The sequence below is a fragment of the Neopelma chrysocephalum genome, unplaced genomic scaffold (genome assembly GCF_003984885.1).
Source record: "Neopelma chrysocephalum unplaced genomic scaffold, ASM398488v2 Primary Assembly neopelma1_26b, whole genome shotgun sequence".
In the NCBI taxonomy this organism is placed as follows: domain Eukaryota; kingdom Metazoa; phylum Chordata; class Aves; order Passeriformes; family Pipridae; genus Neopelma; species Neopelma chrysocephalum.
In genome coordinates, this window is record NW_020897696.1 from 3,452,037 (window position 1) to 3,463,918 (window position 11,882).

The 11,882-nt window shown below is 41.0% G+C and overlaps 1 protein-coding gene across 2 annotated transcripts in view; it reads left to right on the forward strand.

The window, feature by feature from the left end:
- Positions 1-11,385, forward strand: part of F13A1 (coagulation factor XIII A chain) — a 207,029-nt gene extending 195,644 nt beyond the window's left edge. For both annotated transcript variants that reach the window (XM_027676244.1, XM_027676245.1), the window contains 3 exons: positions 1,976-2,136; positions 5,118-5,254; positions 9,209-11,385. In XM_027676244.1, the coding sequence (XP_027532045.1) occupies positions 1,976-2,136; positions 5,118-5,254; positions 9,209-9,353 (443 nt within the window). In that variant the 3' untranslated portion in view covers positions 9,354-11,385. The remainder of the gene's footprint in view (positions 1-1,975; positions 2,137-5,117; positions 5,255-9,208) is intronic.
- Positions 11,386-11,882: the final 497 nt, after the last annotated feature.

Below are 11,882 nucleotides of genomic sequence, written 5' to 3' on the forward strand. Positions count from 1 at the left end.
AACATGGATTTTTATGCATATGTACCAAGAGTGTGTCCCCATCACTACTTCTGGCCAATGAGACATTTTTTAAGGTATTCCCACCTTTCAAGGTGGAAATTAGCTTATCCCTGAGCTACAGTCATTGACTTGTGGAGCACTTTGTCCTGCAACAAGACAAAAACCCCTCACAAATTACACCATCTCTGAAGGTGATACATGAAACACAAGCATGAATTCTTTCACCTTTGCCTCAGAAAGGAGTACATGTGCAATCAGGAATAGTGTCTGACCAGATGAGCAGTGTGAAGGGAGGCAGCATGGTTATTTCCAAGTGTATCAGAGCATTCTGTCAGGGTTGTAATGGGAGAATACCTTCTGAGGCACTCAATCAGGATTTGTAGGCTTTGTTCATGGCATGAAGTGTGTGTGTGTACATATATATATATATATATATATGCTTTATATATACATATATATATAACAAAAACATTACAATACAATAAAGATGTGTCAAAGGCATTCTTCCAGCACATGCTGATGAAAGTATAAAGGAAACTAAGTTTTCAAACAGGAAACGAATAAATGATTTTCAGAATAATGATTAAAAGAATCGTGTGGGTTGAAAATCTCTTTGAGGATTTGAATAGCTTAAACCTTCCAGTGCCTTCAAAGGTGCTCTCCTATCTACTCAGTTATATTTAGTTTTCTCTGGTTTTTTTGAAAGGCTGTAAGCCTCAATGTTGTGTTTTCCTTGGCTTTCCCAGGTGCAGTAAGTGGTACTGGCAACTTACCAGCACAACCAGTGCTAAGGAAATGAAAGTCTATTCTTTTTTTTCTTGTTGTGATTAAATTTAAACAGAAAAGTTTGTCTTTTTTTCCACTGTAAAGTAAATCTCTCTTAGATTGTAACTAATTTGTTTACTTTTTTACTTCCCAGAAGAGAAATACCTTGCCTGATTTATAATTTACACTAAAGGGCATTATGGGAAATTCTTTTACACAAGATACAGAGTGAGAGGAAGGGAGCAGGAGCACATCAAGTAAATTTAAGGCTGCCCTAGTAAATCCAGGTCAGGTGGTCATCAAGGGAATAGCTTTGAAACCAAATCAAGGAACTGGTTTTGATGTGAGCAGATCAAAAGAGTAAAAAGGGGTGAATGTCATTTACCCAACTGAGTTCAATTATCTCAGTGTTTACAGTGTATGTCACAAATACAATACAAATAACAGACAACAGTAAACATCGTAGGTAACAGATGGGAGATCTCAATGTGTTTACTAGGGTTATAATGAATGTTTATAGAGACAAGAGCTTCACGTCTATATATTCTGCCTGGTCACTTCGTTAGCAGATCTGCTTCTCTGCATCACATTCTCACACCATTGTTGGCCTGGGAATTGCAGTTCAATATAGTTAAAATTAATGATTCCCTGCATATCAACTGTCTAGCCTATGGGGACTTGTTCCTTCCAATAATTTTTGTCAGGGAGCACATGAAAGCTCTCTGGAGGGCATGCTAGTGACAGGAAGATCTTCTTGCTAAATTTTGCAGACAAGTCCAGTGTAGAACAAAGGTAGATATACAGACATGCCCTGGAGAGCAAGTGGTCTCTTATCTAGCCTTCATGGGCTCACAACCCCCAGTTGCTGCTCTGGTGGCATCCCTGTTCCAAGAATAGAGGCAAAAGAAGCCCGGGAATAAAGCTAAAAAGCAAACATTTACAGGAATTACATTTAAAAGCTGTTTTGGACCTTTATGCCTAGTAGATATGTATTGCCAGTCTTCCTTCTCACTTATTTTGTAGTAGTGCTTAGAAACTTTCAACAGTGATGTGGGCCCATGTTGAGGGTACTGGGCAGAGGCTGTGTATAAACCCTGTATAAACTTTTTTTCCAATGCATTTACATAACTAGCACTGGCCATGATGGGGAGGAGCAATTAGTGATTAGACTGCTTCAGATGCCTTTTTTCTTTCCTGTTTCTCCCCTCAGCTAGCTCTTTCGATGTTGTGATCAAATCCAGTGAGTACATGAGTGATCTGCTGGAGCAAGCCTCCTTTCATTTCTTTGTGACTGCACGGATCAATGAAACAGGGAAGATCCTGGCCATGCAGAAGGCGACCATCCTGGAAATTCCCACTCTGCGGATCAAGGTAGCTCAAGGTTGTGGTGGAGGTGAATGACCACCATGTTGCACACAGGGCTATTCTCTACAAGGCTGTCACATTGACTTCTGGAATGGGGGAGTGTATGTGTGTCTGCACATTAGACTGTCAGTCTAACGTGGACCTTATAAAACAGCATCTGCCTGGAGTATATGAGGGTTTATAGGTATGTTATATACTGTATTGAGTATCCTTATATTGAAGATGGAGGCTGACAGCAGCACTGGTAGTAAAGAGCTGAAATGATCTCAGTGGAGGAAGGAGGGGAAAAGATCTGAAAAAGCTGGAGAAACTCTAAGAGAGAGAACTCACTCAAGTCTTTAACTACTTCAAAAGTCTCTTATATTTAAAGCACATAGAACAGAGGCCTCTTGCTGAAGAATAACGAACGCTGCAGTTGAGGTGATTTTGCTTGGAGAGCTTCTGCAGGTATTGTGGAAAGTTTCTCCAAACTTGGATGGGCAGCACTGATTAGGGACAATGCTTCTTGGATTTCAGTGCTTTGCTGCTGCTCTGTGAATGTCAGTGGTGTTCCCTGAAAGCTGGAGCATTTCTGCATGATACCTATGAAAATGTAGAAGCGTAATGATTGTGATAGGACAAGGAGCCTATGTTGTACAGCAAAATCAGGGTTGAGACTTAGACTTCTCAATGTATAACTGAGCATGCAAACAAATTTTCTTGTTTTCAAAAGCACAAAGCCTTCATCTGCTTTGAGTGTTGGAAACTGGATCTGCTTTTTTCAAATACCAAAAAGAAATTAAAATACCTATTCAGGAAGCATGAATGAGTGACTTTGAAAGAAATCTAAGTTTATGTACCTTTTCCCCTCTACATATTTATTTGAACCAATGTTCAGGTTTCCATGTAATAATGTATGTAGGAACTGCAGCCTCCTGCAGAAAAAGGCTTTTAAAAATGTAGATCAAAATTACAGTGAAGTTTGCAAAAAAATCCGTTCCATTTCATGATCTTCAGAAATGTCACAGTGTTCTGATCAGATAATTGTATTTTCAAACAAAATATTTTTGGTCTACTTAGCATTCTAGAGAGGAGGTAAACAAGACAGGTAAACGCTACTTCAAATACCTGTCTTCAATAGCCAAATTTTAAAAGTAGAGAATCCTTTCAATTCAATACTTAAACAGAACATCTTATAAAGCATTTCAAATTTCAGCTTCCAAATAATTTATCCTCCCTGCTGATATGAAGGAAGGATGTTTAGTATATAGGATAGGCTGTTGTCCAATAACCATGTTTTCTAGTAAAAGTGAGTTTGTCTCTTCACTCTTTCTTTGTGATGTGTGAAAATATGCTGAAATTTTTATAGCTGGATTTTTTTAATTGTGTGTGTGCATGTGTATATACCTATGTATTGACAGAGGAAACTTAGCTTTATTGCTTTTTAAAGAAATCTGAGAAAGTTTATCTCCCAAGTTTTCTTGTCAGATTTCTTCATTGAATGTGACTGACAGACTAGATTTCATAATGTGAGAGTGAGAGAGAAGAATGAAAAAACGTATTTCCCCTCACGTCTTTGAATACACCTTTGAGCTTTCTCTGTTGGTCTAAGGAGATTGTCAGACTTAACAACTGAAGAAATTACACCTCATTCTAATGTAGCTTGAGACCAGATTACAAAAATCAGCTCAGCAAATAGATACCATGGTCTCAGTTGCATGTGTGCGACTTCAAGATGATTTTGAATCCCCTCCAAGTAACAGTGCTCTTAAATGGTCAGTTGAAACAAGGAGGATGTAAGATCTCTAATCGGACTAGGACTGGTGCCACTGATGTCATTTGCAAATGCTTAGCTGTATCCCCTCCTTTACTCCAGTCAATGTATTAGTGTCTGGTGCACAGCGATCCCTTAGACCAGAGTCTTTGCAGCTTTTTGCAACTGTCATACTCCTATAAAAGAGCAGTTTAAATTTATTGACAAGATATTTGTTCTTCTTAGTTGCCTTTCTCAAGGCCCTTCAAATCAGTTCATGGACCATGAACTGGGCTGGCAGATCTGCCAGCCACAAGCTGAAAACCCATGCCTGAGCAAAACAAGCACACATATTCTATGAGAAGTGCTGTATTTCCATGGGGAAAAAAAACCCAAATCCCTATGCATCAAGCCTTTGTTTAAAACCACATTCATTTGGAGATGTTTTCCAGGCAGCTGTACTACTGGCACTGATCCAAAGGGACAGACAGATCCCTTCAGCTATGTACTGTAATACACAAGGAAGTCAATGTGATCACTGTTCATTAGTCTCACAGTTTAATATTTTCCAGTGCAAAATGTGTTGCTTTTTTGCTTCCATTGGCATTTGGAGGAAAACTGGCCCACATGTCTCTGTAGAGAACACGTGCAGGGTGAGAAACCCTTCAGAGCATGAGAAGAGGTTGTAAAGCAAGGGGAAGATGGGCACAACACTTTTGAGAGGTGCAGGCAATGTAGCCTGGTGTTTCTAATTTAGGGTAGTAAGACCTTCCCTTCTTTTCTGGAGCTTATGTCCTGAGCAGATCATGCTCTTCAGTACTGGTGGGGAGCCTGAGCAGAACATGAACTTCAGTGGTTCAGATCTCTTCACTTCAGTGGGGAGCCTGAGGAGTGGGGCAGAGTCTGGGAGAGAGGCCCCCTTAGTTGGACTCACCCTCTGTTGAGCCTCAGCTCCAGAACTGTCAACATGCAGACTTCTGGTTTTCTATGGAAATGAGGGCCTGCCTCCTGACTTTCTCTTGCCATGTAGCTTTAGGGAAAATTGCAGTGGGTAGAAAAATGTGCAATGGTACCTGTGAGCTCATGCAACAATTTTCTTCTGACTAGTCTTTTTTGCCTCGTGCTGTTTTGCTGGGTGCTCCATTGCCCTTCCTCTTCTGCCTTGCAAGTACTGTGTATTTAACCCTACAGATTTCACTATGGGACATTTTGTTACTATCAGTTTGTGGAGAATTGTCCTTTCCTTGTCTTGCAGACCAAAGGTGAGCTGGTAGCTCGTAAAGAAATGTCCGTGATTGTGGAATTCACCAATCCTCTGAAACAAACCTTGGAGAACGTCACACTCCGCCTCGAGGGACCTGGTGTTCTGAGAACAATAAAAAAGGAGTTCAGGTAGGGAAAAAAGCACAACTAGCTGGGAATTCATCACCTGCTTACTCACGGGAGGAAGTTCACGAGAGGTCTAACTAATGCTGTGCTGAGTTATTTAATTCAAACACTCTCTCTGTACTTTAAAATTCAATGCACAGGGGAGCTATAGGTCTCAATAGTTGAAAGAGGTCAGGTTGTCCAGAAAAACAGCATTTCTTCTGTTCAGTACCAGGGTTGGAGGAAAGGTAGTCATTGTGGGTAGTTGCTAGTGCAGCTGAAGTTTACTTTTTCACTGTATTACATTATTTTTAGCACTTGACAATAGCACCTACAAGCCGCTATCACAGCCGCTATCCTACACATGAAGTGTTTACTGCCACTCACTCAGTATGTGCAAATCAAGTCCTGTGCTGTTCTTCAAAAAGGGCTTTTCTCTGCTCATGCTAATCATGATTATACAAGATGTTCAGGTACCTCAGATGATCTTTTCAAGTTTATGTCAAGACACAAAATGTGCGCTGGATGCAAAGCCTGCTGGCATGGCTGTGGCACGCATGTGAGCACACAGCTCCCCCCCAGTAGCACCACTGCACAGGGCTGCCCTGGCACAGAGGAGCATTCCCAGCACAGGCTGCTCCCAGGCCTGAGGAAAAGGAAAACCACGTTCATTTTTCTCAGAGTCACACCACATGCTGACACCATGGTACCTGTATACTAAGCAGGTTGTTTCCTAAATCCTCTCTCCACTTGAGCTGAGTGTTGTAAGCTTAGCATTAGCCAGTTCCAGGGTATATAATGGAGATCCTTGGAAAATTTTGTGGCCATTGCTTAGTCTTGGGCAGCCAAAGCAGTGTTATCTATCATTACCCGAGCTGATGGTCCCCAGGTGCGTGCAAAATGAGTTTGAAAAATTGCCTGTGTTCAGCAGCTGCATAAATTGTCAGCATCCTCTGCAGCTGGTAGGGGAGGTCTGGGCCTGACTGCACGTGGGACAGGAGTAAAAAGATCAAAACCAGTCTCCAGAGTGGAGCTGATAGAAAAATTACTGTGAAAGGGCATCATTCTGTGCTTGCTTTGTGCACGTGGTGTGTCACAGGCACTGCTGAACATGACTCAGCATGGTCCACAGGAGTTACACAAGTTGAAGCAATAGCCTTCACTGCTGTCCAGCCATTCCAGCCCCCCCGTTGTTCTGCATCCTTCTCAATCCAAAACCTGATGTGGGCTGCTCTCATCTTCAAGGATGCAAAAATTGTCAGGTGCATCAAAGGCACAGGAGTTAGGAAGAAAAATGACTCATGGAACAGACGTCATTTTCCTTTGTCATCATGTTTTCCTCTTTTCAGTAATGCCCTTGGCATCATTTAAAATGGAAATGGATCAGCTTAGTCATTTTAAGATTTAACTTCTCTCAGATGAATGTAGGATGCAGGTGATACACACAGAGGACAGAGCAGGGGGCAGTTGTAGTTTATTTAAATAATAATCACATTTGTCTCCATGCATTCAAAGTGATAAATGGTTCTGGTGTGGTGATGGCTCAGCATATTACACAGAACCATTCATCACTGAGTTCTCTCCCAGGAAAAATCAGATCAGGGTGGCTTTACTCCATTTGCAAGGAGAATTAAACACATTCTAGGCTTTCCCCATGCTTCCATCACTTCCCTGTTTATCAGGGATGGTCACATATGGGATGTGGCTTATTCCAGTTCTTTGTGGGGTTAAGACTTTTGACCTCTGTATTTTTAAGGTAGCTTTTCTGTATCACTTGTGTGACTCCACAAAACATGTTGCGTGTGATCTAGCAGATACCACATTATTCTGGGAATGTAGTGGCCTGGGGGCTTCAGTTTTGACCATTCATAAAATCTATGTATAGATATAGATATTAATATTTAGCTATTAGCCTCAGACAAATGAGGAGCATGACTTATGAAAAAGCCTTTGGCAGCAGCAATCCCTCCACAGGGCATAGTCTTTGCATGACAAATGAGAACTAACCAGGCCATGATGGATAGTGTTAAAAGGATTATAGCCAAGCATGCTTTCACACTAGCAGGTAAGTCATGTTGGGTGTTTCTACACATCAAAGCTCAGCTAGTATTAGCATCTGTAGAGAGAAGCAAGTTTTTTTAAAAAATGGGACAGTAGAGAGACAGGAAAAGGTGGGTTTGGTTTCCCAGCACAGCTGTTGTCTTCCTGCACACATACACACACACACACACACATATATATAAGTATATACATACACAGAGACGATAACACCATAAAACAAGATAGGAAGTGCCACTCTCTCTCACTGAAGCACTGTAAAGATGCAGCCCAAAAACCTTCATCCTTAGAGAATCTGGCTCCCCGCAACTGCTCAAGTGTAGTCTGCACAGCAGACTTGTTTAGTATCTTCTTCACTTTCCATACAAATAATCCCTTGCAGATAATTCCCATAAACTCTACATTTTAAAAGATATTTAACCTTCTGCAGCAATTGAAGTCACTGCATTTTCATGCTACCATTCTACTGGGCATCTAGTGGATGTAGGCAGGCCAGCCAAGGGGAACAGAAACCTCTCATTAATAACAAAGATAAAGAGAGGATAAACACCTTCTGGAAGCAGTCTGCACATGCTCTTCCCAAAAATATGATCTTCCTCTGCTTTTTTATCCTAAAACTGGGTACATGCCCCAAGGTACCTATGAGCATATATGTAAAATGCAGTGCAGCGCCATGCAGAGATACCTAAGCTAACCTCCAAGGAGCTGGAATACCTCTCGTTTTACCAGGGGCAGACTTGCACTCAGACAAATATTCAGGTGGGAGGATTCCAGGCTATCTCATTTAGAGCTAATTAAGGTTTCTTGTCTTGTGGCAGCTTGTGCTAAGACTAGGCAGTCATTTCTGTCCTGACCCTGGCATAGGATATGGAACCTGAGAACCAAATCCTATCAGATAAGAATTTTAAATAGTAACTGAAGTATAGGTTTACTTTGCTCTCACTTTGTTCAGTTGTTTGCAGAATACTGTAGCCATATGAGATGAGAACACTGCCTAAATTTATAATCCTCTTATTTAATGATGAGGAAAAGAACATTCATTTTAATAAAGAGCTCCCCACTACAATACCTTCTGCACTGGTTCCTTTGGAGCAGTTGTATCCTGACACCTCCTGAACACAATCAATCAATCAATATCAGCCTTCAAAATCCTTGCACAGAACTTAGTGAAGGCTCTGAGAACACAAAAAACCCCAATACTTTAGGCTCTCCATGCATCTTAATCGTAGCAAAAAATAGAAAATCAAGAGCAGTGCATAATACAGTTGCTTTATAGTATGAGTTATCAAGAGTCATACATAACGTAAAATGTAAAATACAAGAGTAACTGTTAACAGCAGGACTCCCAAGAACACTTTTACTTACTTGTATGGACTTGAAGGAGTCATCTGAAGTGGCCAATGAGGAAATCTGTTGATATTACAACTGTCGCAGGGGAGTTCAGAGCAGGAGCTGGCAGAGGGGTTCAACATCTCATCAGCACTGCATCAGGCTTGCATGGGAATGCCCTGGACACTTCATAAAAAGAATTTGTTTAACCATTTAAGGAATCAGTAACAGGTTATAGGCTATAAAAACCAAGAAAAATGGAATTATAAAGTAGAAAAATATATGTTAGATATAAAGAAGGTCATTCTGAAGGTGATGAAGAGACAGGAAGTGACAGGAGGCAGAAGAAAATGGATTAATTTTGGAAATTTAAAATTAGCCTGGAGGAAAGGCTAGAAAAGGCTTTGACAGAGTCAGTTATGAGAGGAATAGAAGACAGAGGGAGTAATTTATAGGACATTTATGAGTCTGAGTGAAACATAAAAAATTTGGGATGTGTTAAACTATCCACCTTCAGCTTCTCTGTTGTGTGGCATGTTGAGAGCACTGGCCAACTGATCACAATATTGTAACTTTTCTTTTTTTCTACAGGAGTATCCCAATGAATTCTACATTGACCTGGGAAGTAAAATGCATCCCAATGCGACCAGGGTTACGAAAGCTGATTGCAAGCCTGAATTGTGATGCTTTGAGGCATGTGTATGGTGAGCTGAATGTCCAGATTCAGAAACCATGAACCAAGGTGCTGCCTTCTTCTCCCATTTAGCTGTATTTCAAAATATCATGGTAGGGGTGTGGCAGAGGAAGAGGTGTAAATTTGCTTAGTGTTATTTTGGTCATCCTTGCGTTAAAAAAAAAATTGATATAGAGAACTAATTGGCAAGGCTGGGGAGAGCATGAAAAAGCACCTGGATAGTGAATGATTTAAAATTAGATACATGTAATTAAAGGCAATTCTAGGCCATATTATTCCTATAGTTCACCTGTATTTATGGTCTTTTGCATTACTGCTTCAAGAGAATTTGAAAAGCTCCATTCAGGTTTTAATTAAGGCCTGATATTTCACTGAAAAGGGAATAAAAAAAAGAACCCAGTATTATAAATTCTTAGACTGAATTACACAACATTATGATAGATCATTCAGGCTGCAATAGAAACAGGTGTTTCTAGCTAAAGGGTCTGCCTTGTCTTACAATGTAATAACGTTCAGGTTCATGGAGAGCTGGCTTTGCTGGAAGTATTTCAGGATGTGTTATGTCCAGAATATTCTCAGCCTCTTGTTTCCTCTTGCAGCTTCCCTATGCTTTTTCTCCTACTCTTTCATGTGTGCAGCCACCCACACATACTTTGGTATTCCATACCCTCATCCCACCCCATGTGCTGTTGATATGCTGTTCCTCTTCTTTGCTTGGTGAAAATCCCTGCTCAGAATTCATCACACCAAACTTGCATTTCCTGGTGTATCACATCTCTTGTGTATGATGTGTTCTCCCTTCTTCACCCTTTTCTGTCTTTTTTCCTCTCCTGAACCCACCCTGTAAACCCATTTCCCGCATGTGCGTATATTGGGGGTGTTAATCACCCCAGAGCAGTTCAGATTGGTAAATGAGGTGAAGAAGAGAGGAGTGGAGAGGGGAGCCTGAGAGTCTTCTCCTGCCAGTCCCACAACCCTAACAAATATCCTGCACTGGAGCTGGGGGTGAGTTTAGACTAAAAATCTGGAGATGAGTTTAGATTAAAAAGTGCCTGAAAGTTCCCAAGAATCATGGCTACTTCAAGGTGAAGTCCTGTTACAAGAGTAACCCCAGAAATACATAGCTCTGCTGGAAAAGGAATAAAGATGTATCCTGAGAGTCAGAAATTCCACAAGCTGGATCTGCTTACTGCCTTTCTCATGGCATATTCCTCTGTGAGGTGCAGTGGGGCCTCCTAAGGCATCTCTCCTCCCTTGAGGACCTTCTTGCCCACAAGCTGCTCCGAATCTGTCATTTCCAGTAGTTTTCCATTCAGAGTACTGCTCCATACTAAGCCATGTACCCCATTGTGCTAGGGCACCAAGGGTGGGAGTAGGTGTTCTTTTCTTATCTTCCCTAAAATACTTTTTGGGGTCTTTTTCCCATGAGACAAATGTGCAACTCCTCTCCACTGGGCACAGTGTGTAGGAGCATATCCTGTACTAACAGCACGGGTGAGCTAACTGAATTTCTAAAGAAGTCAAAAGGAACCTCTTGCTCTTTAAACATCCGGGGGTTATTGTACCATGTATGGCCATGGCATTTGGTGGTCTCGGTGAAAAGCTCCCTTGTTGCCACACATTGCCCACATTGCCTCCTGCAAAGTCTGTGACCAGCTGTTGAAAATAAGCAAGTCCTGGAGGGAGGAGAATTGCAGGCTGTTCTTTTACTAAAGTGTGTGGAACAAAGCAAAAATTCATAACACCTCATATACTCAGGGAGTACCCCTGGATCCAGGAAAATCAGACTTTTGGGGGCTTTCACGTCAGGCCTGGGCACACTCTCATTTTATACAGCTTATGTGACCACATTAGAAACTTTGCAATGTCAAAGCCTCCCATATAAGTCCTCTGGGGTACAAGAGACTGTTAAGTGCAAGGTGACAATCTATATTAAGTAATTAAGCAGTTTTACCAGGGTCTACATCTTCTAATAAAATTATCCATTTGCTCTTGCATATAAACCTGCTTTCCATTCCACACATTTTATAAATACAGTGTAATAAGAATTTAAAATAAAGTGTGTCTGTTTGCACTTGTGTCTTGTGTTCTGTATTTTGACCAAATACTTCTTCTACCTAGTAGCACTATAGATACCAACTGCTGCATTCTAATTGTAAAAATTAGGAAATTCACTTCTGAGCCATGCTAATAAAAGTGCTTTTTTTGCTGCTAATGAGAAAAACCTGTATTTATTTAAATGAAAAAAAAATTACAGGCTCAGTTTAACTATTTTCCTTTGGTTTTCCTTCCGTTTCAACAACTGACTACCTAATGCATTGGAGAAGGTGATAGTTTCCAGAGCACATCACTAGTGCCAGCAAAGAGAATCCCCAGATTTCTCTGGAAATTGCTTTAACAGGTCAGAGCCCATTAAGAGGCTAGTTTGCCCCTAATGAAACCTTACCTACATCCCAATTCTAAAGTGACATTTGCCAAGAAACGGGAAGTATTTTTATTTATGGTTTATAGAGGGGTATGTTGAAAAAAAAGAAGTGATGGCTGGGAATAGAGACCAGGGATGTCAACAGA